The following is a 27,039-nucleotide window of genomic DNA, read 5'->3' as shown; positions in this document are numbered from 1 at the left end:
CCATGTAACAAGGGATACCACAAACTTGAACTTACAAATTGCATCAGCAAAGGCCTTAGCTTCAATTTGGGAAGTATTTCCAGATAAACCTATTAGGCTTGTGTCATCAAAGATCTCTATTAAAGCATCATATATACTACCAAGATGGTATTTCAGTGGTTTCAAAGCATCGATCCAACTCTCCCATCTTGTTTCGCTCAATGGCTTAACAGTTATGCCTAAGTCTGATACATGGCTAGTTAGAATTTGCCAACACTGAGTCGATGCAGAGAAATACTTATAGATCTGTTGAACCAAACTGAAGAAACTAGTTGCTTCCAGACAACACTTAGTGGCATCATTGACTACCAAGTTTGTGCATTGCAGGGCACAAAAATCGCACATGGGTTTATGTCCAGGACTCTCTTTTGTACGCCATTTTCTTTGCCTTTCATGTTACTCCCATTATCATAACCTTGACCACACAGATTCTCAATTGGTAATCCTATTTGTCCAAGAAGAGTTTCTGTCATAAAGGCACCTGTAGTCTCCTTTAGTGGAACAAATCCCAAGAAATGTTCTCTTATGATAACCTCAGGCTCAGACATCTCATTATCTGATGGTTTGATTACATCAACATAACCTACAATCATCGTCATTTGTTCAATATGACTAACATCAAGTGTGAAGTCCAGAATAATTGAGTGGTATTTGGCTGAGTTTGCATGTGATAAAATTTTCTGCTTTATAACACCTGCTAGAAGCTGTATAAGCTCATTGTGGATATCTTTTCCTAGGTAGTGAACCATTGTTTCTGCACAAATGTTCATTCATGATAGGATCAGAAAGGGCTAGATATTCTACAAACTTCAAAAAAATTCCACTGCTAGCACTGTACAACTTTTCAGTTGTACCACGGAATGCCAAGTTTTGCATGCCAAGAACTCTGACCAAAGCAATCAAGCGTTCCAAGATTTGTCGCCAATATTGTTTGTCTTGCCTAATTTTCTGCTGGTTAATATCATCAATTGTTTTTCCTTTAGATAAGCACAATTCAAGTTCTCTCCAGGTCTGATAGTTTTCTAAGTGGTCAGTATTCCACTCATGTGAAGAGAGAATTGCACCAATGTTCTTCCAGTCTTTTAAACCTGCTTCTTGTAGGGTTGATGCACCATTTTTTAAAAAAACTAATCTGTATAAAACTGTGCCCCTCAAAGGTCAGTACTGCCCCCCTCTGAGGTCTGCGCACTAGGCGGCTGCCTAGTTGGCCTAATGATAGCACCAGCCCGGGCTCCAGCAGTGGTAGGAGAAGAAAAGGGTGATGTTGGTGCATGTCAGGAGTTGATTGTGGAAGGCCTTGGATCCAATGGCAGGGAAACAAAAAGCAAAATGGAGGGGGAAGCCACTCCCAGACTTCTTTCGTGGCTAACATGAGTCTGGCAGGACTTAGGAAATTGTGGTTTTTCTGCTGTTGTCTCTCCACCCTTACCATAAGATTTCTCTGATATTATATTATATTGTATTGCCTGTATTGCATTCAGCACCATGTGGTCGGAAAGCAGAATACAAATTTAATGAATGAATAAATAACGTTCCCCAAGTGATTACTGGCCCATTACAGGTATTGAGCAAAATCTATAAATTGTCTGCAGGGTATTGAGCATGCGTATGTGAATGTCTGGTTTTGGGGATGGATATATTTTTCTTTACAGGAATGGCTTTTAATTCAGGTATGACAGTGATTTCAGCACTGTCCTGAGAAAATCAGGAGAGCTGTCAGCCACCAGCATTATCCTATGTGTATTTCATGGACCTCAGTAACCTCCTGGCCTTTCCAGTCTTTCATTTTAGAAAAGAAGGGAGATAAGAGCTAGTATCTTATGTTTGCCATTGCACCTCTGAAATGTTTCAGCTGCAATAGAATTATCAAATATTCTACATTTTAGGGCCACAGATACCAGCATCCCTCACTCCTTAATGCTCTCAGTTATTCCTGTATAATTCCACTTTAAGATAATTGAGTTGCCCAAGTGTAACTGAGGGCAGAATTTCTCCTTCAGGATCTTTAACAGAGTTGATGAAATATGAGCTAGAAATAACACAGCTTGAATTTTAGATTCCATGCTGAGTTTACATGCCTAGCATTTAAGGAGGAGGGATATACTCATACATTGAGAAAATGCACTCTGGAATTCATTGAGATTCAGCATATATTGTGCTCCATGATATCTGTTTCACAGGCAATACTTTTTCATTTGTACTTTAATCACTCTCTGTTAGCTTGATAGGACATGCACACTACTGTTTTTTACCTCAACTTGATTTGTGTTCTAATAGGGCATCTTTAGGGTCAGATTCTTTAGCATTATTGAAGTCAATAGATGTATGCCTTTTCAAGAAACTGGATGTCATTTATGACTTAACAATGATGAGCAAATCTCCCAGGCATTCCAATGTTCCTGTTTTTTCATAGTTTACTTGGCCCTTCTATTAGGACAGGAAGGAGTAGCATCATTATGATTTCTGAACTTATAACACTGATTTCCTTACAGGGTTGCCAGGTCTTCGGTTTTCGCCTGGCAATTCTGGTTTTTGGGGGTCCTCTTCAGGTCTCCGGGTGAGTCACCTTAATCTCCAGACTCTAAGCTTTCATTTAAAAAAGAGTTTCTAGGTGGTCTGGTTAAAAAAATATAAACCAAAATGTCAGCCACCGCGCCCCCCCCAACTTCTGTTAGTACGAGCTGCTCTAATTCCTTCCGTTTTCAGGCTTTTAGCCAATAAGTGAAGTCAGGGTTGTGATTGACAAGATTTGTTGACCCCCAGGCAATACCTAAACAAGCATATGTAGTGGAGATCAGCTGTTCCTCTGACACTGATGTCACTGCTGGATGGGGCAGAAGCAAATGGTGACATCAGTGGACTGCTGCCACCAATCTGCTGCTCCTGGTGGTGTGCTCACATAGCTGTGAGCTTGTTACCATCACCCCTCAACCAGGTAAGCAGCAGAGACCCCAGTGTTGGGAGAATGATTCTGTCCCATGATGTGCTGCTACTGCTTAAATAAAAACATTTTTTTCTGTGTACTTGGAGGTCTCTCCTGCATTTGATGCTTTCTTTTGACACATTGTATGTGAAGAAGCCCTCGGTCAGGAACCAAACTCAGAAGGGACAGAGTACACTATTTTTCTTCTATTTAGGAAAAGAGGTTTGTGCCTGTAAACAAACTGTGTTAAATAAATAGGGATTAATAAATACAAAACACTGGGTATTGCTTGCCTTCATATGATATTTTTAAAAACCATAACTGCATCAATCACAACATTTTCCCCATGCTTCAACAGCAAGACCTTTAGGCTTTCTGAATGTTCAAAGTACCACACCAATATAAAAATAATGGTACGAGTGTGTTGACATCCTGCTTGGCGGCCTGAGCTGCTTAGTCATTTTAATCAATGGATATATGGACAACAGTTAGAAGTTTCCAAAGGTCAAAGAAGCGACTGTCTTTTCAGCTTTGAATCAGCAAAGATTTTCCAGTTTCTTGCAGACGTAATGCCAAGCTTGCATCTGTGTGTCTGCCTTTTTTCTCTTTGAAGAAGCACAGTAATTAACTAAAGGGCAGATCACACCACATTGAGCAGTAAATGATCGCACAGTGCAACTTCCTTTCTGCTTTCTCTCTCCTATGACAGCCAGTTTCACAACAGCTTTCAGGCTGGTTTATACATAAAAATGGGCCAATGAACACCATAGAACCATTAAACACTCAATCCATTGATTGTGAAACAAAAATCTATATGATAGCACTGGTACATTATCCCCCTCCTAAATGGGCTTTATTGCTAATATAGAGAACAAATAAGCTGTGTAATGAGAGAGATCCTAAACCCTTCCAAAGCATTTTTGCATCATCATCACCATCAATTTGTTCAGGGTTTTAAAAATGTGGTGGCTTAGTTTTTAACCAACAGCAAATTATGTTGCAAAAATGCTATCTAAAACTTTCAAGAGATAAAACAACCACTGAATAACCACCAAAGCTTTCCAAGGTTATCTTTCGGCTTTGGATAAACAGCCCTGTATCTGCTGTTTTTCGTACGTGTCCCTTTATGACTGGCTTGCATTTCTGAAATTATCATTGGTTTACAAAAGATTGTGTTTGGAGGAACTAGGCTGTATATGCATAGCCAGGGCCTTCTGCTCCCTTGATCAGTAGTGGGTGGCCTGGTGCAGTGGTGCTGCTCACCTGGTCTCCCTCCAGCTGCATTGCTGCTGCATACCTGAACAGAAAGTGTATGACAGGGCATCAGCAAGGTTTTATGGTGCAATCTGGTGTTCCTGCTGGTGCATTTGCACTATGTCAACCTCTCCACCACTCTGTCTCTCCCCCCTCACTATCCCAGTATGTAGAGCAACACAGCCAAAGGGTTGCCTCTGATGGTTTCCTTGTATCACTCTCTATGCTGGCAACTGAGTTCCACACAATGGCATTTTCAGGCTAGATGGACTGGCTATCTGGGGAGTATTCAACTAAAAGGTTGTGCTAACAGAAGAGTTAGTGCTAGTGCAACAGGATTTTCCCTCTTTCCTCCTTCTGTATGGGCCCCACGCTGTCCCCAAATTTGCTCTAAAGGTTTTGGGGAAGCCCCCAAACAGATTTAGGGGGCATGTGGGGGGGAGGGGAAGATTGTTCCATTGCATCAGGATAAGTCCTTGCACCGATGGAACGATCTGCTTAGTGCTATGTTGAATCCAACCCAACGTAGCCGCTCAGCTCTCACACACTGTCATCCCTGGTGGCCACCTCCGTGAGCCACTTAAGAACAAGCAAAGGGCCCCAAAGTCACTGTTTAGTTTTCAGGTAGGCTAGAGCCTTGATACCCCTCATTCTATAAATTAGCTACAGCTTTTGTATCCCAAATACACTTGAAATCAAGCACTGTTTTGAACATAAAATTGGCAGCGCTATCAATATAAAAAATATAAATAATTGACAGTTGCTGTGCAAATGCATCTTTATGGTAAGATTCCATTGTGTTCCACTCAAATCTGTGTTCATTACATCATCTTTCATTCTTTCATTACTCTGTCGTTACAGCTGCCATCCTGCTGTTGAAACAACAGTATCCAGAAATGTTACCAAGCACTTCTACTTTGGTGTGTATGCCATCTTTTCTGAACTTGGAAGGGGACACTGGTATTCCTGGGACTTCTGGTCCATTATGCTCCTGGCAGCTTTGCTCTGGTTTGCCCGCCTTTACCTTCATTATGGCAGCCAGTGGGTCTTACTTCAAGCAATTGCAGTTCCTGTCACAAAGTAAGTGTGGATCATTTGGAAAACATACCACAACACTACGTAATGTCGAAAAAGAGAGGGGGTATAACTGTGGTTATACAGCCAACCAGCCCCATTCCCATTGACTTAACCAAATGTGAACATTATAACCATGTTATGGGCCACCTATCAAAGCTGACAGTGGAAGTAACCTACAGGCATCTCACTCTCTCTCTGTGTTCTTCCAATCCTACTGATAGGGAGATGGCCAATAGGAGAAGACCCGACCCTCAGGGCCAACCCTAGATGTACATACTGAAGCAGAGGCATTGCATGAGGAGCCATTGCCTCTCTAGTCTAAGGAAGTCACGCTGTTCTCCTCAGACTTCAGCTTAGAAGCCCTAGTGGAGCCTCAGTCTCCCCCACTCCATCAGAGACAATGACTACTAAAGTAGGTGGGTCCCTTTAAATGAGCAGGCTCTTCAGGGAAGATGAAACTACTTACTGAGAGAGAGCTGCAGCTCCTGTTTCATGTGCAGACTGAAGATGATTGCTGCTGAAGCAGCATTTTAGCTCTACTCTCCAGCCTGAGCCTTGCACAGTTCCACTGAAACGTAGCACCACACCACACCTTAAAATCAAATGAATGAATAAAGTTCCCCAAGTGATTACTGGCCCGCTACAGGTATTGAGCAAAATGTATAAATTGTCTGCAGGGTATTGAGCATGTGTATGTGAATGTCTGATTTTGGGGAAGGATGTATTTCCCCAAAATGGGATGATAGGATCACAACACCCATAGATCAGGGGATCTTGATGTCACGGCAGGAGAGATAAATTTACTCAGTCTGGTAAGAGAAGGGTAAAGATTGCAGCTTCTGAAATAACACTACATACCTACTCCTGACAGGTTGTGGACATGGCACTTTGTTGCATCTGGGTTCTGGAAGGTTTTTTTTATCCTGAGTGTGCCTTAGTTTGTAACAAAACAAAGCAAACCCCAAACTTTGGTTCAGTTATTATTGGAAGTTGAATCCAAATGTGTCCCTCCGCTGATGGAAGACTCTTTGATCTAGAGGAGGCTTTCAAGGGTGAAAAGATGGGGGGATATTTTTGCAGAGTCCCTGTTCTCCTGCAGTTCCTTGTGTTACCTTACATGCTATTATGAGCAGATATAGGGCTGGCCTTAGGGGTGGGCAGGCCGAGCAGTTGGTCGGGGTACCAAGCTGAGCTCAGAGCTCTCGTGTTTTTTTAATGTACTGTCTGCAGTGAGCTTAGGTGGCAAAAAGCAAGTGCCTGTAACCTTTTTTCAAGGTTCTACAGGTTGAGTACTGACTACGAAAACGATCTTCCTTCAATTAGCTTTAAAGTACGTTTCTTTTTCAGTTTCCACTTTGATGTCATTTGCGCTAGGTTAAAATCAGTGGAACAGAGCTTTACTTTGAAGCAACATTACCAAGCACTTAGTTCTTCAAATACTATAAACACTATAAGCACTATATAAATATTAATAAAATAAAGTCGTAAGCTGTAAGAGGTCAGGCGGATACCTTTTTATATATATCTTTTATTATCTTTAAATAAAAAGTAATGGATATTCTAAAATAAAGAATGTTTACCAAAAGATAGGAGCTGCTACAAAAAAACACACAAAAAACAGTAAAATGTGTGATAGTGCTGCATAGTGCACAGCCGCTGCTCAGAATGTGACTTTTCGAGCTTTGGCTTGTGCAAACTGTAGCTGAGAGATCAAGAATAATGCTGTTCTTGAGGGATAGGCAGTTACCAAAGGGAAAGGTGTAGGAGTGGTGTAAGGCCAGGTCTTAAGGGAGGAATTCTTCCTGAGTGAGTAGTGGAGGAGGCCAGAAGCAGGCCAGAACCAGAAGACCTGTGAGACTGAGCACCAGGAAGCAGAAAGAAGCTCTGTCAGAAGGGGTTTGGAATTTGGAGGAGGTACACAGCAGAAGAACAATCTGATCCCTGTTCTTTTATCCCCATGTAATAAAAAATGAAGCACATCTATCATTCTGCTTGATCCTGGGGCAAAGGACGAGCTGCAGGCAAGAATGCTCACGTCATTTGTGCTTACAGTAAATCTCACATGTGGCCCCCAACTTTGTACACACATAGGTCCTTGTACGGGGAAGAAGCAGAGCCTCCAGCATCACACCTGCATCAGGCCCCATAAACCTTCTGGGTGGCCCTGCAAAGCACTCCCCGCCTACTGCACTATATATCCTAGGGCCAGCCCTGGATAGAGGAAGATGATTCAGTGACAATAACTTCACCTTTCCACTTAGGTAAGCCTCTGCTGGATCAAAGGAACCTTTCACTGGTGGAGAACATCAATTGAATACATGCCCTGGTGGCTGCTTTCTTGCTTATTAAAATACATATCATATACAATTGTGCAAGTGGTTTATAAATCCCTCCAGAAAGATAATCTACAGGTCTCATGAATCTTCTGCTCCCTCCTTTATTTCCAGATTCCAGTTCTATCCTCATACGGTTGATTTGTGCTATCAGAACTCTTTGGTACGCACTAGTGAAGAGTTGGCCATAATTATGATGGGACCTTTGACCTTGAACACAGTGCTGCTTCTTATGGTTCTGATAAGATGGGGCTGTCAGCTGTTTTTTGGCTCATTTCCTTCTTACTTGTCAAGGCTGATCATGGCTTGGGGATTCTGGACAGTGCTAAACCCTTTGGTGGTGTTTGTAGTAGATGCCTTCCTGGGGGTAAGTCACTTAAAATAACTTCAATACAAGGCCTTGATGTAGAAATTTGTTTTATTCAATGACTCAAAAGATGATACGAAATTCCACCCCTGGCAACAGCATACAACCTTCCCCCAAAAAAGTTATATGTTATTAATTACATTTTAGGTGGAAAGACATATCTCTCTTCTCCCTCCCCCAATAAATGGAATAAAACATAAACTAAAGGCATCGATAAAAAGAAGATAAAAGTGCAATCTTAGAATGATTGCAGCAACCTTGGAGAGGATGGCAATATAGAAAAACTAAGGAATATTCTAAAAGGAATGAACTAAAAACAATGTAGCATTGTAGAACCTTTGTCCCCACCCCCAAAAGCAATATCTCCATGGCATAAAATGTGTAGAGAAACTGTTTATTGTTATTAATAACATCTTTGGCAGTTTTAATGTGCAACCTGCTTAAACCTTTCCTCTCATTCATGTCTACAACTCTGTCAGACCTCGTGTCAGTATTGCCATTTTACATTGTGGAACTAAGATTCTATGCTCCACACTAATTATGGCTGACTGCATCAAGGGTCTGCTTGTGTTATTTCTCCCTCTCTCTTCTGAGGGAGAGGAAACACAGAAGTGACCATTACTAGTGTGGATCACCCAATTCAGATGTTATATCATCTGCGAGGTTATGCATCCACTCCTCCACCATGCAAAAGGGAGGAGCTCCCAAGGTAATCTGTGAACCAAAGCAAAAAGAGCCCTTTCCAGTGGTTTTGGAAGGAAGAGAATTGGGCAGTGGAGTAGGCCAAGCTTGGAAGATTTTAGCCCTAATTCACACACTACTTGTGTAAAGCACTCACAGTCTCAAGCTAGTGCAAAGTTGCACTTTTCACATAGAAACCCATTGCTTCATTAGCCAGTCATAGCTGGTGTCCATTGGGACTGGGAGGGCGGAAGGCAGGGAGGCCAACAGTAGGTGGAGCCACAGCCAATGATTGGCAAAGCCAACTGATGCTAGTTTCGGCCCCATCCTCCTCCTTGTTCAGGTTTACAAGAACAACACTGTGACTAGGGGCTCATCCAGATGACTGCAAAATGTGTGACACGTCCGCTATGTGTGTTCATTATTTTTTGGTCGTCCAAATGACGTCTCGCACTGTTACGCATTTTCGTGGGTTAAATCCGTTCCTTGCAATACCAGCAAAAATGCGATTTGCTGTTTAAAACCGGGAATCATCTGCTGTGCCTTCAGGAGTTAGGATGCAATACCGTGGACTTTACAGCTGGTGGGCAGTTCTTGGGCATTTCCCCTTGCCCCTTCTCCTCATTCCAGCCAATCACGTATCTGCACTTTTGCACATGTGCGAGAATAATTCCGGGAAAATTGGACCAATCCTTGCAATGGTGGGGTGTTGGGGGGGTGTCTGCAACTACTGCGCAGATGCATTTTATTTTTTGCCAGCCTGCAAACTGGGCAGCCACTCTGGGTGAGATCTGCAATGCACAGCAAGCGAGAAAGGCGGGATGGTCGGTTTCAGCCTGCCTCCGGAAAGCTTTGTAAATTTCATTCTACTTGCTGGGGTTTTTGCTTCAAATCAGAAAAGCATACATTTATTTAAGTGTAATATCGCAAATACAAACAAGAAAAGGGCTGCTGGTCGGTTTCACGCCTGCTCCGGAAAGCTTTGTCAATCTCAGTGGGAAGGAAAGGGAGAAGGAGGGGGGAGTTGACACGTTTCTTACTTTTTTGGAGAAATAAGTGCAATTGCCAGCGTGTGTATCTCCTTAAATATCAATAAAGGCAGAAAAGCATACATTCGTTTAAGTGTAATATTGCAAATACAAACAAGGCAGGAATGAAACAGACCAGCAGCCTTTCCTTCGGAGGTGAGAACTCCTTTACAGACATATTGTGCTTTGTTGCAAAGGGGGAGAGGAGCATACGTAATTTTTTTGCTGACCAATTGGTTGATAGGGGGAAGTTTTAGAGGCGGAGCTTGGAAAAAGGAAAAAGAATGTAGGGGTCTTACCGCTGCGGGTGCGGGTGCAAAAAAGCATTTTTTTAAATTGGGAAAGAGTGAACTAAAAGGCAAAGTGAGGACTATCAGATGACAAACCGAATATGGAAAGCATGGATTATCTCTCTCCGTTTGGATAAGCCCTAAGAAGGGGGAAGCTGACATGCAGTTCCATCCCCTAGTTTGGTTGTAAGTAAGAAGACAGGCAGGTGAGGGTTGGCTGAGGCCAGACTGAGGTTGGTGGGGCAGTGCCTCACTTGCCTCCACTGGCATCAGCTCTGCCCTCCAATGACTGCACATTGTTAGTTATTTTGTGATATTATTTTATATATCACCACTGTGGTGTAGTGGTTAGAGCAGTGATTCTCAAACGGTGTGCCCAGGCACACTGATGCACCCTAAGAGGTGGCTAGGTGTGCCTCAAATATTATGAAAGTATATTTTAAAAATGAGAAGAAACCCATTTGTATAGGGTAAGTAATAGTTTTCTACAGTTTGTTGTTTTTATTCATAGTTTAAAATATATTAATATATTTTTAATTTTGAACACGAAGTTCACCAGAAAATATTTATATGTTTTACAGTGCGCCGCGAACCAAAAAAGTTTGAGAACCACTGGGTTAGAGGGTTGGACTACGACCTGGGAGACCAGGGTTCGAATCCCCACACAGCCGTGAAGCTCACTGGGTGACCTTGGGCCAGCCACTGCCTGTCCACCTCAGAGGAAGGCAATGGTAAACCACCTCTGAATACCGCTTACTATGAACACCCCATTCATAGAGTCGCCGTAAGTCGGCATCGACTTGAAGGCAGTCCATTTCCATTTTCACACACAGATTCAGAGAGATGTCTGAAAATGATTTACAATAATAAATACAAAATATGAAACAGTCAATAAATACAAATATGAAATACTAAAAATGTTCATTCCCCCCAAATGTAATCTGAAACAACACAAAATATCCATCCCTTTTACACGGGATGAACACTAGCAGCCACCAAAAGCCTAATTGTCAGTGCTGTCTAAATGCCCAGGAGAATAAAAATGTATTTGCCTGGCACCAGAAAGATGACAAAATCAGCATCAAGTAGGGTTTTTGGGGGGGGGCTACCACAGAAAAGGCCTGTTCTCTTATTGAGCATGGTTGTTTGCCTGAGAACCCCTGTGTCAGGGGTGAGAAACCTTTTTGGGCCAGCAGGCCAGTTTCTTATCTCCCTGACCCTGGTGGGCCACATTTAATGGATGGGTCTGACAACCTGCCAATCACCTGACATCACTGTGACATCAGGTGATGCTGTGCTTTGCAGCCCCAATTGTTAGGATTTCAAAGAGCACTGTTTGAAAGCTCTTTTGCAAAGACCCCTTCACTGCTGTTTGAACCGCTGGAAAACCAGCTGGGTTTTGGAGATTTAAAGACCAGTATGGGGATCTCCGCACATGGGCTTTCAATCAGCCCCGTGTTGCTCTTTGAGCTGCCAGTTTGCAGAGGTGAAAAGAGCAGCTGTAGGCTGTTTGAAAGCCCTTTTACAAACAGCCCAATGCTGCTCTTTAAAATGCTGAAAAATAGAGGTTCAAAGAGTAGCACAGGGCTGATTGCAAAAGAGCTTTCAAATTGACCAGAGCTTCCCTTTGAATCTCTGAAAGTTGGAGGTTCTAAAAGCATGGGGATTATTTCAAAGCCCCTCCAGGAAGGGGAAACAGTTTCCATTGAAACCCCTCTTAAAATGGAGAAAAAGTCTCTATTTTAGCAGCAATTTCAGCAGAAACTGCCTCCCCCTCCCAGAGTAAGGTGTCCTCTCACTGCGCGTTAATTGATGGGCAGTGGAAGCATTCCTTGCTCCAGCAAAGGAACAACTGGGAGCTCACATCAGGCATGCATCAGGTATCCAGTGCATGGTTTAGGAAAAATATCCTGACATATCAAAATGCAGAACTAGCATGACAGAGTAGGGTCGGGGGTGAAATGTAAGTGCAGCCCTGCTCCTGCTTTAAATTGTAAGTGCCCTACATGTGAGTAATGCATTAATAGTGCTTTTGTGTCTTTCATTAGTTTGTAAATGCATTACATTTGGGGTAGTATTGTGTGATGGTTAGAGTGTTGGACTATGATCTGGGAGACCAGGGTTCAAATCCTAACTCAGCCATGAAGCAAGTAATGCAAGAATAGTGCTGTTGTGCCTTTCATTAGTTTGTAAATGTATTACTTTTGGGGAAGTGTGGTGTGATGGTTAGAGTATTGAACTATGACATGGGAGGCCGACTCAGCCATGAAGCTCTCTGGGTGACCTTAGGCCAGTCACTGTCTCTCAGCCTAACCTACCGCACAGGTTTGTTACCAAGTACACCACTTTGAGCTCCTTGGAGGAAAGGTGGTATATAAATATAATGAATTAATAAATAATTAATTAATCAGGTATGTAAGCAGCAAAAACGCTGTTGTAAGGTGTTTTATTAATAATATTTTGCAAGATTTTCCATAGGACTCTCAGCTCAGCTCACCAGTCCCTCCCTCAATTAACTGCCTTGGGTCTGTGGTGGAGCCTTGGCAATTTAAGATTTAAACCAGGCAGTCAGGAGGACAGAGCTGTAGCATCCTAACCCCTGGGAGCCAAGTTTAACTACTAAATTCTTGAACTCCTAAGCATTACACATGTTTGTAATAAGCACAATTTTTTGGTTGTTTTTTTTACCCATGGCTTTCAGATTTATTTGAAGAAATTCTGGGCCATATATTTTCAAATTGCAGTTGATGTCAATAGACCAGGTTTTGCCCTATACGTATTATATTTGCTAGAACATGCATTAAACACTTAGCAGAACACCAGGCCCCCTGCTTCTGGTTAAAGAAAACCATGACATGAATATGGATAAATTATCATCCTGTGCAGCAAGTTCAGGCAGAAACAGATCTGAGAATTGAATGTCTGTAACCGCTTCTAATTTGACTTTGATTTGGAAAATTCTGAAAAATACATCATGCTGTGTACTGAAAATTGCCAATATTTTCTACCAAAATTACCCGCACAAGGAACACATTTGACTGAATGCCACGCAAAAGAAGCATATCCCATTTCAAAATGAAACCGAATCCCTTACATGTGTTTTCCATATTTGTACTTGCAATTTTGCTTCCCGCCCTTGGCATTCCTTCAGCTGCTCTTTCAGATTTACTTGCCAATCAATTTATTTTAGATCAAGCATTTTAAGATGTTATTGTTGTGGTAATGTGACATGAGTTATTTTAATGATCTAATATCTTTTTTAAAATTCCAAGTGGACTTAGCACTTATGAAAGTTGACAGATTGATAGCCCTGGAAAATAGGGTCCCATGTTGACTTACTTTCTTTTTTGATTACTATTAAAGGGAAAAGTACAGATCACTTGACACTGCACTTAAAAAAAATACAGTGGTGTGTGATAATAAAGGGCATAAAGTAAAAGTCTGTCCTGCAAACATCATTCTGTTACCACCATAAATAGTTAGGTGCCAATTTGTTATAATGTATTGCTTGCTTTTATTCTGTATATTCTGTTTTATAAATTACATTGGAAAGTGCCCTGCTGTAGAATGAAGGTCAGTCAATAAATATGGTTAATACCTAATAAAATAAATGCAATTCAATTTTTAAAATGCAGACCCTCCAAACAGGACCAAGGCAGAATCTGGCAGGTCAAAATTAAACCCACGGGAGAATCCAGGGGTTTAGGGGTTGAGGCTGACAGAATCTGTATTAACTTTTTAGGAGGACTGGGCTCAAAGTTCTTAAATGAGAATTTGCAGTGGTTAAAGACGGGGTGAAACGGCCTTCTTTTGCATTTTTGGAGAGTAAACTGTGACACTCACCCAGGATCAGCTTGCCTGGTGGTGTGGAGCTGCAGTAATAAGCCTCCTGCTGACAAAGATGCGGAGGCGCAAGATCAGGGTGCAACACAGGAGACAATGCTCCCATAGTGCTCCCATAGGTGCACTTGCACCTATGTGCTCCCATAGGTGCACTTGCACATTCCTGACCTCCACACCACCTCCCCTTCCCAGCAAGCAGCAGCAACACCACTGCCGGGATGCCCACCAGCCAAGCCATCTCCTGCACTCACTACAGCTCCTCTGGCTTCCATTTGGGAACTGAAGCTGAGATGGGAGCAAAGCTAGGAAATGAACCCAGCTCTTTTACAAATTGATCTAGCATTTTATCCATTGGCCAGAATTATCCCTAATGATTTGCTTCCATTGTAATATTGGAAGTACTTAAGTTTAAGCAAGTCCCATTAACAAAAGTAGGATTGGGACTTGCTTAGTTTAGAGTAAAAATGCATAGAATTGTAGCCCTTGTATGCAAACCAGAGACAAAGGGCATTCATGACATAGTACTGAAACAGCCTTGGTCGCTCTGGTGGATGATATGAGGAGGGCATTAGACAGGGGGGAATCTACCTTTCTTGTCCTCCTGGATCTCTCAGCAGCTTTTGATACTGTCAACCACGATATCTTGTTAGATCGCCTGGAAGGATTGGGAATAGGAGGCACTGTTTTACAGTGGTTCCGTTCCTTTCTCTCTGACAGGCATCAACAGGTAGCATTGGGGGATGAGGTTTCAGACCCTTGGCCCCTCACTTGTGGAGTGCCACAGGGTTCTATCCTCTCTCCCATGCTATTTAACATCTACATAAAACCGCTGGGAGCTATCATCAGGAGTTTTGGGCTGCGGTGTCACCTATATGCTGATGACACGCAGCTCTATCTCTCTTTTAAATCCTCACCGGAGTCGGCTGTGGAGACTTTGTCCAAGTGCCTGGAATCCATGAGTGGGTGGATGGGAAGGAACAGGCTGAAGCTCAATCCTGATAAGACCAAGGTGCTACTTGTGGGTGACAGGGGAAGGTTGAGTGCTGTTGACCTGAAGCTTAATGGGGTGAGTCTACCCCTGAGGGATCAGGTCCGTAGCCTTGGGGTTGTTCTTGATTCCAGGCTGTCCATGGAGGCTCAGATTTCAGCAGTGAGCCGGGCAGCTTGGTATCAACTGCACCTCATACGGAGGCTGCAACCCTACCTCCCTGTCCGTCAGCTCCCACTGGTAGTACATGCCCTGGTCACCTCTCGATTAGACTACTGCAATGCGCTCTACGTGGGGTTACCCTTGAAAACGGTCCAGAAATTACAACTGGTGCAGAATGCGGCGGCTCATTTGCTTACAAACAGCCGCCGCCGTGATCACATCACGCCAGTGTTATTTCATCTACACTGGCTTCCAGTTGTTTTCCGGGCCCAATTCAAGGTGTTGGTGTTAACCTTTAAATCCCTATACGGTCTCGGTCCAGTTTACCTGAAGGAGCACCTCCAGTACCACCAATTAAGCCGCCCCACTAGATCAGCCACGCAGGGCCTTCTCTCATTCCCACCAACAAAAACAGCTAGGTTGGTGGGGACTAGAGAGAGGGCATTTTCAGTGGCGGCCCCCACTCTCTGGAACTCCCTCCCGTTCGATCTTCGCCATGCCCCTTCCCTGGATACATTTCGCCGAGCCTTGAAAACTTGGCTCTTTGGACAGGCCTTTGGGATCTCCGGGGTGGGCTAATTTTTCTGTGATTGTTTTATAATTGTTATTGATTGCCCTACATGGTTTTATACTGCTACATTAGTGTTGACTGCATTGTATTTTATTTTGTATTACATTGTATTTTACTGCATTTTAATGTGTACGTCGCCTAGAGTGGCTTCGGCCAGATAGGCGACACAAAAATTAAATTTATTATTATTATTATTATTATTATTATTATGACCCACTGAAATCAGAGGAACGGGCTGCCTGATGCTATGGTTCGGTTAAAATTGGTACCTCTGCATGCGGAGACAAAAGCAAATCATTAGCTTGTGTTTAGCACCGCACCAACATGGTAACAAAGTGAAAAGAACACTATAATATATCCAGTAAAGAGCTCATGGCAATTACACTTCTCAAGTCATAAATATGGACAACCGCTCCAGCAAATGAAGAGAGAAACCAGCAATCATGGTGCCATGTCACTTCAGTGTTGTTGTCGATCTTTAAGCATCCCTGCCCTATGAACTACCGTGCACAAAGGTGTAGAAACAATAATGTCAATACTATTACCATTTATTAATTTTCATACCTTCTTTCCATCATCTCTCTCCCCCCCCTTCAGCGTCTTCAGTACATTCCAGGCAAACCCACTGCTGACTGTGCAAAGCTGTACTGGCATTTTTTTAGAATTGAAGGATCTGGCATTCCTGGTATATTGATAACCATACTGCTTTACACAATGCTGTTCATCATTTCATCTACATTCTTGTACCTCTACTTTGTGAGGTAAGCCCTTCTTTCTTTTTTACCATTTAAAAAATCTAACAATCTTCCTTTATTTCCAAATGACCCACCATGTGATATGTGAGCAGGACAGTTGTGAAATGTGTTGTGGACTAGTAAATTTTGTGGCTAACTTAGGGGACAATCCACACCCCGGTTGCTGGCCAGCTGGGATAGAAGGATGATTGCTGCACCAGCCTAGAGCTGGTGCATTGGCTGGGCCTGATGACACCATGTGATGCTATTAAGATTGAGGATCCCCATTGCCAGAATGCCCTGTTTCAGCATCCCTCTGGTGGTACTTCCATCTGCCCATATATTCAGTGGGCAAAAGGAGAAGCTTAGCAACAATGGACACCTCTTCCCAAACCACACACATACACCAGCCCAGCACAAGGGTGGGGTTGGATTGATCTGCTAGTTAGGCTGACACTATTAGGTATGGGCAGGTTTCTTCAAATATAGGAATCAGCTTGTTGCTTCCAACTTCCTAGCCACTGTCTCTTCCATTTCCCAAACCCTCTGCAAAGAAGATGGAGGGGTCACCAACTCAGTGGTGGGAAAGAGTCAGACCCTGTCCCTCCCTTGAATCTGATGACATGAAAAACCATTTGGAGAAGAGAAGCAATCAATCTTTCATTTTGTCCCAGGATATAGGAGCAATGGGAATTACTCTTGTTGCTTCTGAGCAAAGCCCATCCAAGTGAAAGGCCAACATTCCCCTCCCCTATGTCCCCCTCCCCTATCTTCTGCGTGTGCCAGAAGATGTAGAAGATGGGAAGAAACAATTACAAAAAAAAGGGGTGCTGGCTTAAGGCCAGTTAAAATGTATAGTCTGCTGAGCACAGATTAGTTGTAAATGCTATTGGGATTGTATCCAACTAAGTCATACTCAGAGATGACCCATTGAAATCAATTGGCTCATTATGTCTATTGATTTTAATGTATCTACTCTGAGCATTACTTAATTGGATAAGTTTTTTGTGTATTTGTATGCATTAACTACAAACAGAACACAGATACTGAAGGCTGCAATCATGATCCAGTTGTAAATTAATGGGCCTAATATCAGTGAGATTAATTAGTATGGTCTATTCTCCAGAGCTTACTGCAAGTTATTTGGTGGCTAGATGTTGTTCATAAATAACAGGCACAAGTCATCCTTAAAATGCTAATCCACTCTATTAGGCTCTCATTGACCTAAACCTTCTTGTTGAAGGTGTCGGAATTTCTCTATTGAGATGCGTAGCAGAGTTGCGTAGCGCTGCGGAACGGAGAGTATTGAGCGAGCTTACGTGTGTGTGTGTTTGAATCTTTGCTAAGATTCTACCTTCCCTGCAAATTAGTCAGAGACTTTAAGCTTTAAAATAAGAAACAACTACTTTATTCTGGAAGTACATGCTTGGTAGGAAAGAGTTCTATATCTAGCTAACTGGCTATGCTGGAGCAGCCTGCACTGGTCCCAGTGCTGGCCTCATCCTGGTTGAGAGAAGAGACAAAGATAAGATGTCTGCTCCCCTCTTGAGAGAAAGAGAACACTGAGAAAGGCTGGAAGGAACTGGGATCAACATTCCTTTGCTTATCAGCCTAGCAGGAAGGGGAAAGACGGCAGAGGATCAAAGGGATAGGTATAGCCTCAACCAGCAAGAGGTCTAGCTCTCTAGCTACCCTTATTAACCCCATGCAGCCTCAACCCACCAAGGTGGAGTTGAACCTCATACATTCCAACACCTCTTCTCAACGAGAACTTCATTCTACAAGGTGCATCTTGGCTCATAGTTTCTGATGTCGGACTTTGCCCAATGGTTTGGTCAAAGCGTCAGCTGTCATCTCTTCTGTTAGACAGTAGGTCATCTCTAGAAGTCCTTTCTCCCTTATGTCCTTTAGGTAGTGGAACTTCACATCAATGTGCTTCATGTGAGAACTTTGCCCTTCTGATTCTGTGAGTCTTATGCAGGCTTGATTGTCCTCAAGTATTCTGATAGGCTCTGGTTCAGATATGCCCAAGTCTCCCAGAATCTTGCGTAGCCACAGCATTTCCTTGCATGCCTCATCAGCTGATATGTACTCAGCCTCAGTAGATGAGTGTGCTACAGTCTCTTGCTTTTGACTTGTCCAGCAGATAAGGGACTGCCCATAGTAGAACAAGTTTCCACTGGTTGACTTACGATCTTTGGTGTCTCCAGCCCTGTCAGCATCAGCATATCCTAGACGTTTAGGATCTCGAGTAGCTGATAGCTTTAGTTTTAAGTTTGCTGTGCCTTTCAGATATCTTGCCACTCTCTTGACTGCTTCCCAGTCTTTCTTGTTTGGCAAGCTGGTTTTTCTGCAAAGGTATCCCACTGCTACCGCCACATCTGGTCTGGTTATTGTGCTGATGTACAGGAGTTTCCCTATAGCTTGTCTGTACCTTTTGTTGTCTTCCCATGGTTGATTGTTCTGGTCTGGTTTCAAGTATCCTCCTTCCATTGGTGTAGGTGCTGGATGTGCATCCTTCAGTCCTAGACTCTCAAGTAGGTCTTGAATCTTTTGTTTTTGGTTTAGAAGAAAGGATCCATCATCCTCTCTTTCAATTTGTATTCCAAGGTAGTATGTGATGTCGCCTAGACATTTCACTTCAACTTCCTTGCTTAGATTATTTACTAACTCTTGCTTGTCTTGTGGATTCTCATAAGCCAATAGTAAATCATCTACGTAAATCAAAATATAAGTCCATTTGTTGTTCTTGAATTTGCTATATAGGCATTGGTCTGCTTCACCTCTTTTATAGCCTTGTTTCAAGAGCATTTGGTTCAGTTTGTCATTCCAAGCTCTTGCAGCTTGTTTCAGTCCATAGATGCTCTTTTGCAGTTTGCATACAAGGGTTTCCTTTCCTGGTATTTCAAAGCCTGGTGGTTGTTGCATGTAGATTTCCTCTTCTATTTCCCCATGCAAGAATGCTGTTTTTATGTCCATGTGTTCCACCTGCATTTTCTTGTTAGCAGCAACAGTTAGTAGAGTTCTGATTGCTGTATGTTTGACTACAGGAGCAAAGGTTTCATAGTAGTCTTGTCCATACTTTTGAGAGTATCCTTTGGCCACTAGTCTTGCCTTGTATCTCTCAATGTTCCCTTCAGCATCTGGGTTTTTCTTGAATACCCACTTGCAACCTACAGCTTTCCTTCCTTGAGGAAGCTTGGTAAGTGTCCAAGTTTTGTTCTTGTGTAGAGCTTCCAGCTCTTCCTTGGCTGCCTGCCTCCACCTCTCAGCTTCAGCTTTGGGTAAGGCTTCAATATCTTTCCAGGTCTCTGGCTGTGGAAGTTCATCAGCTCTCACCAGGTAGGACAGCCTCAGTGGAGGTACACCTCTGTTGGTGCGATTAGAGCGTCTTGGTACAGGACTCTCTGCTGCCCCTTCTGGCTGTGCAGGTTCCCCTTCTTGCTCTGTTTCCTCACTGTCCTCCAGTGCTGGCATGTTGCTGTAATCTGTAGTGCTGTATGGTATTTTTACTTCATCTTCTTCACTGTTGTGGTCTTGGAATGGTGCCCCTTCTGGCTGGAATGCACCATGACCTTCATCAAAGTGGACAGCTCTTTCGATTTCAATCCTTTCCGTTTTGGGATTTAGGATTCTGTATCCCTTTTGCTTTGAAGAATGTCCAACGAAGATTCCTTCCTTTGGGTGTTGTCCAATTTGGTTCTCTTCTGGTGTGGAATGTGACCATACACTTTTGATCCAAACACCTTTATATGAGCCAAACTGGGTATGCGCCCATACAGTAGGGCCCCGCTTACCGGCATTCCATTTTGCGGCATTCTGCTCATGCTGCGGCTTTCAATTCGAGGAAATTCCCCGTTTTAAAGCCGATTTTGCACTTTTACGGCGTTTTGCGACATTTTTGCGTCATTTTCACTCAACGTGGCACATTATAGTCTATGGGTTCTGCTTTACGGCAGGGGCCTGGTCCCTAACCAGCGGGGTCCCTAACCAGTCCCTAATTAGCGGGGCCCTACTGTACCATAATTCGAATGGAGTCTTGTTGCCATTCACCTTTGTTGGCAAATGATTTTGTAGATAGGTGGCAGTATACACTGCCTCTCCCCAATGCTTCTGTGGGAGATTGGCATCTTCCAGCATGGATCTCACCATCCCAATTAGGGTTCTGAATTTTCTCTCTGAGACTCCGTTCTGCTCTGGGTTGTGGGGTACAGTGGTTTGATGCTCAATCCCATTTTCAAGCAGAAACTGCTGGGTAGCATGTGACATGTACTCTCCCCCATTATCAGAACATAGAATGTGTGGTTTTCTCTGAAATTTAGTGGTCACCATTGCCACATATTCTTTGAGTTTCTGAAGCATTTGCCCCTTCTTCTTCAACATATATATCACAGTGAATCTTGAATAATCATCAATAAAGCTGACAATATATTTGTTCCCGCCAGTTGAAGTGATTGGCATTTCACAAATGTCACTGTGAATCAACTCTAGGGGGCGCTTAGTCTTCCTTTCACTCTGTTTAGGAAAACTGGGTCGGGTCCCTTTTGCTTTAACACAGCATGTGCATCTCCCCTTTTCTTGACAGGGTTCAATTTTCATGCCTCTTACTAAATTATTATTTTGAAGGGTAATAATCTTTGCCATATCTTTATGTCCTAATCTTCTATGCCATAAATGTAAACAAGACTTGTTACAGCATTCTTTCACAATATTAGCTTGTGGACTTTCCTGATCCACTTCATACATGCCCTTTCTTTTGGTAGCTGTGCATAAAATTTCACCATCTCTAGAAATTGTGCAGGAATCTTGTTCAAATAACACAGAGCACCCATTGTTTGTAGCTTCATTAACAGAAATTAAATTGTTTGAGATTCCTGGGGTCCAGAGCGCATTCCTGAGATAAATTTCCTCAGTGCCACTTGGAGTCTGGCAAAACAGCTTAGCATCTCCCCGCGCCTTTATGGGCAGGATTCTCAAGTCAGCCAATTTAACTGTGCCTTCATATGGGGTTAAATCTTCAAACAAGGTTTTTTCATTTATTAGATGAGCGCTTGCCCCCGAATCCACATAAAATTTATTTTTATTGTAACATTTTTCAATATGAGTTACTTGAAAGCCCTTTGCACTTTTCTTTTCTGTCCCTTTAAATTCTTTATTTCTTTCAGGCTTCCCTTTCTTGTCACATTGGTCTTTAAGGTGTTTTTCTGAATTGCATAGATAGCAACGCTTGGCTTTCACACCTTTGGATTCCCTTTGTTCCTGAAATCTGCATTTGACTGGCTGTTGGTTAGAAGCTTGGCCAGTTTGTTTACTTAAGAAAGAGGAGACTCCGTCTTCTCTTGCATCAGTTTTTCCTTTGTTCTTCTGAAAGAACTGCGCTCTAACTTCAGAAATAATCTCATTTAGAGTTTTGTTTTGATGTTGCATTATAAGTACAAAAGTCTCCATATATTTTGGAAGAGAGTCCAGAAATAATGCAACCAGTACATTTTGGTCCAGCTGCATTCCAGCCTCTTGTATTAACACCATAAATTTAGTAAGATGTTTCTCAAAAGAACCATCCCTCATTTGCAGATTAATAAGACTTCTTAACGCTGCAATCAAATGTCCTTGGCTTTTTGGATTATGATGGGATTCAAGAGTTTTCCACATCTCTTTGGCATTTTTACTATTCATAATCAAAGGAATCTGCACATTACTCACACATTTAGTGATGAGGTCTTGTACCGTTTCATCCTTCTCAGTCCAAATTCTTTGTTCCTCCCGAGAAGCACCTTCTCCTGGTTCCGATCCTGTAATAACTTCTAACAGCTTCTGTTGCTTTAGATGTTTTAGCATGCAAAATCCCCACAGTTTTCATCCTCTGGGTTCCAGTCTGTGGAGACCTAGCCGCTCTGTCAAGGTAGCCATCCTAAGTAAAAGACTCAACTCTTCACTGACTAAAATCTCTGAAGGTCTCTAAAAGCTTCCTTGATTCAAACACAATAGCTCCTTTAATTGCTCAAATCTCCATTTGCATGGCTGGGCCCATAACCTGTCAGAATTTCTCTATTGAGATGCGTAGCAGAGTTGCGTAGCGCTGCGGAACGGAGACTATTGAGCGAGCTTAGTGTGTGTGTGTTTGAATCTTTGCTAAGATTCTACCTTCCCTGCAAATTAGTCAGACAGAGATTTTAAGCTTTAAAATAAGAAACAACTACTTTATTCTGGAAGTACATGCTTGATAGGAAAGAGTTCTATATCTAGCTAACTGGCTATGCTGGAGCAGTGAGCACTGGTCCCAGTGCTGGCCTTCATCCTGGTTGAGAGGAGAGACAAAGAGAAGATGTCTGCTCCCCTCTCGAGAGAAAGAGGACACTGAGAAAGGCAGGAAGGAACTGGGATCAACATTCCTTTGCTTATCAGCCTAGCAGGAAGGGGAGAGACGGCAGAGGATCAAAGGGATAGGTATAGCCTCAACCAGCAAGAGGTCTAGCTCTCTAGCTACCCTTATTAACCCCATGCAGCCTCAACCCACCAAGGTGGAGTTGAACCTCATACATTCCAACAGAGGGTGGGCCTGAGGGCTGAACTATGCATGATGTTAAATACATGGCTTAACATTATGTGACTCTCTGTCTGTCTGTCTGTCTGTCTGTCTGTCTGTCTGTCTGTCTGTCTGTCTGTCAAACAGCAGTAGAATGGGGAGGATCAAGGGTGGAGCCATGACACATGGGGAAGGTCTTTAATCGCTTCCCTCCCTCATCACAGTTATAATGAAAATTGCCCTCTCCCCTGAAACTGCTACTTGGAATGGGAAGAGAAACTTTTGTTAGGAAGCTTCCCCCTCATGAACAGTGATATATGCTGTAAATTCCATAAATCATGTATCTATACATAATTGTGAATTGCCTCTCTTAAAGTGTTTGAAGAAGTAATCCCTTCATGGATTGCTGCTCTTGTGGAGAAAGCTTTGCACTCCATAAATGTCTCCTTCTGCTCAAAATCCAACTCCATGAATTTTCAGATTAGCTGTAGTGAAAAACGAAAGTAATATTAATATCAACACAAATCCATGTTCTAACCAGCTAACAATAGTAAGATTTTTTTTTTGCAGACTGGAAAATTATATTGCCAAATATGAATAGTTTGCACACAAGTAAATCATTCCTGTCTTTATATTATCTTTGCATCAAGCAGGGAGAAAATATGCAATTTAAAATCCTACAAAGGAAATTCAAATTTTCTACATTCCTGCAAGCTGTACACAAGTCCAATGTACTGGTAGTCTAGTTAATTAGTTTTTGAGATGTTAATGCCTTCTTAATCATTGACTTAATAGTTTCAAATGGCTTCATAAGTTTTAGCTGCTGTCATTTATTACTCAGGAAAATTAATTTAAATTAAAACATTTGTAAGACAGATTTTTATGAGAATATTATGAACATCTTCATTGTCTGGGGAACAGGTGTGGGATCATCAAAGATTCCTTTCCTTCTGGATCAATCTTTCCATAATGTTGTACAATAAAGAAAAAAAGGTAGTTCATTGGGACAATGTATCTTTTAAAACTCTTCATAACAAAATAATAAAGCAAGGCATGCATGACAAAACTGGTTACATTACGGAAGCTTTCCCAAGCATTTTGCTCTGTGGAAAATACAAAGCACACAATATAATTATACCTGAATTTTGAAAAAGAAACTTTTGTTTTATTGTGCACTGAAATGTCTGTTGATATATATGTTTCTGAGGGGCTACAGAAGTATCTTGTTGCACATTAAGATATTTAGGCTTAATGTGCACATACACATTTTTATGTGCATCCACTTCACATCTTTTGCCCACTGACACTCAACATAAATCTCACTGAAATGCTTTTTATACATAAAATTAATTCATGACTTACAAACTTCACCTATTTTGGATGGCAAATAGCCAACCATAGAAGTTATCCACAATTACTACTGTTGATTATGTTCTGGGTTGGCTCCCAAGGCCTAGAAGGAAGTTGATAATTAAGGCTGCAATCCTATACATAGCTACCTGTGTATACCATCTATACATACATACCATACATACATACCATCTACCTGTGTGAGTTTCTGCAAGACCTGCTCCCTGCATTTCTGGCTGATTTCCACCTGGCCTGGAAGGGTGGGGCTGTAGCTACTGTAAGTTGCTGTACATATTGGCAATGTAATATGATTTGCTGCTTATCTTACTGGGTAAGAACAATAACTTGCCATTTACACTTGCTTCATTAATGGAACATTTTTTAAATTATGCAATATTAAATGTGACTTAATTACTGTCAATTTACTGCCGGAAACATTTCCTGTATGAAGTTTTTAAAATTATATAGCAGAAAGTCCTGTGCTGAACTTCCATAAACTTTACGAACCTTCTCTCAGCAATTGTCCCTTCTAAGGCTGCTTCCAGATCCCTGTTTTGCTGTACACAGTCCCAGTGCTTATCTTTGCATATTTCCTCTTCTTATAACCTATGTGAATACACCTCATCTTTCTAAATTGGACAGGATGTCCTGTGCCCTAGCCCTTTTAACAAATTGGCCCCATCAATCAGATTATAATCAGATTATAATGTGCCAGAAACCCAGAGTAGGAGTAGGGATGAGTGCACAAGTCATGTAACTCCACTGATGTCAGGGGGGAGGGTAACATCATTTCAGAGTTTTGGCGCATGGTGCCATCAGTACACTGATGACACACAGCTCTCCTTCTACATAACATCTGAATCAGGAAAGGCTGTGCAAGCTCTGGACCAGTGCCTTAATGAAGTAGTGGACTGGGTGAGGCTGAAAAACTCAGTATGAATCCTGGGAAGATGGAGGGTCTGCAGGTGGGTGGTTCCTGTGTCAGGAAGATAGGACTGTTCTAGATAGGGTTGCATTCCTTCTAAAGGAGCAAGTACATAGCCTGGGGAGGGGAAGGTTACTCCTGGACATATCTTTGTCATTAGAGGGCCTACTGACCTCTAAAAGGCTTGGAGCACCTTTTCATCTGGTTTGCCATCCTCTGATGTATCTGACTGGGTTAACTTGGCCACTGTAGTCCATTGCATTGATAACCTCAAGACTCCTGGATTCCCGCAGTGTGCTCTATGTGGGGCTGCCATTGGGCCTGTTCTAGAAGCTCTAGCTGGAGCACAATGCAGTGGCTAGACTGCTGATGGGGGCAGATGGCTGACAGCAAATGAAGCCTCTGCTAAAATAGCTACACTGGCTGCCCACATCCTACTGGGCCACATTCAGGTCTCTTGTGTTGATATACAAAGCCTTAATAACTTGGGTCCAAGATACCTTAAGAACTGTGTGGGCCCTTATATCTGGCCCAATCACTATTACAGAGGCCTGAAAGGCCTCAAGCAGAAGCTGAGCATTTAATGTCACTGGTCCATGCTATGGAACATTGTTCTGGCAGAGATTCAGCAAGCATCCTCACGTTTGACTTTCAGGTGTCTCTTGAATATTAATTTTTTTGTGATGACAGGCCTACGCAGTTTTTAAAAATCTCTCTGGAGTAGCCAGTCATTTTTAATGATTGTTTTGTATTGCTTTTAAATGTTTTAATGTTGCTGTACACTGAGGGTGGTATCTAAATACTTTTATAAATAAATATAGTAATAAATAAAATGATCTTTGTCAATAGCACTTTGTGTTCAGTATCAAGCAAATGAAGATACATATAGATGGATTAATGTGAGCTTCAAAGGAACAAGACCCAACTGTTATTAAAGGGTTTCAAGGTTTTGAGCAATATATGTTTAGATAATGAAACTTGAAGAATGGATCCCCAAGTGAACCATACAGAGGGGTAACCAAGCATTAGATTTGGTCCGGTCTTCTTACAATGGCACAACAATATTACATAGAAGCTGCCTTATATTGAGTCAGACCCACTGGTCCGTCTAGCTCAATATTATCTGCATTGATGGGTTTCAGACAGGGAGTCTTCCCCAAACCTACCTGAAGATGCATGCAAAGCAGATGGTCTACTACTGAGTAGGCTTTGATTTTAAATATGTACTTACAGTATGTGTTTATAAACACAGGTACTGGCCCAATTTGCATTTCATGCTTAGCTAAACCGTGGTTTAGCACCAACAAGCAAATGTGCAGGCTCCCAGAGAGGAGATCATAGCCACTTTGCTTCTTCCTGGTCATTTTGCTGCTGTGCCACTCTGAGGGAAGGAATGGTTTGAACCTGAGCATGTAGTTGAGCTATCCTAGACAAAGCGGGAACTGTAAACCATAGGGCAGACCTTGGCCACAGACCACAGTTTGTCTGGAGAGACCTAAACCATGAGTCTGGGTTTGGATGGCAAGCTAAGACAAACCATGGCTTAGCTCAGCACAGCAGAGCACAGTAGCAAACTGACTGGGGAGGAACAAAACTTTCCAGGAGCCGGCACATCTGCTCATTCATGGTATCCGCCATGGTTTGGCTCAGTGTTACATGGAAATAAGGGCACCGTCTGATGAAAGTGATGATGTTATTTAACTCAAGTTTTATGTAGATTGAAGAACAAATGAAAATTCTTCTTTTACTTTTAACCTATGTTTCATTCCATAGTGTTGGACACGTTTTTCCCCTTTCAAAGCCTATTCTTTCTCACCCCCCATGCATACTAAAATCATCAACAATAGTTATATCGTTGACAACTGACAGAAACCCCAAAATGTGAGGAAAGTGTGGATTTTGGCAAGCAAGTTGCCTATTTTAATTTTCAATATATTTTATTACCAAG

At 42.3% G+C, this 27,039-nt stretch overlaps 1 protein-coding gene across 7 annotated transcripts in view; it reads left to right on the top strand.

Moving 5' to 3' along the window:
- Positions 1-27,039, top strand: part of LOC133367599 (uncharacterized) — a 360,491-nt gene that overhangs the window by 268,738 nt on the left and 64,714 nt on the right. For all 7 annotated transcript variants that reach the window (XM_061591725.1, XM_061591699.1, XM_061591706.1 and 4 more), the window contains 3 exons: positions 5,078-5,296; positions 7,741-7,993; positions 16,154-16,317. In XM_061591725.1, the coding sequence (XP_061447709.1) occupies positions 5,078-5,296; positions 7,741-7,993; positions 16,154-16,317 (636 nt within the window). The remainder of the gene's footprint in view (positions 1-5,077; positions 5,297-7,740; positions 7,994-16,153; positions 16,318-27,039) is intronic.

Source organism: Rhineura floridana, chromosome 1, assembly GCF_030035675.1.
Source record: "Rhineura floridana isolate rRhiFlo1 chromosome 1, rRhiFlo1.hap2, whole genome shotgun sequence".
NCBI lineage: Eukaryota > Metazoa > Chordata > Lepidosauria > Squamata > Rhineuridae > Rhineura > Rhineura floridana.
This window is presented reverse-complemented; position numbering and strand designations above follow the sequence as displayed.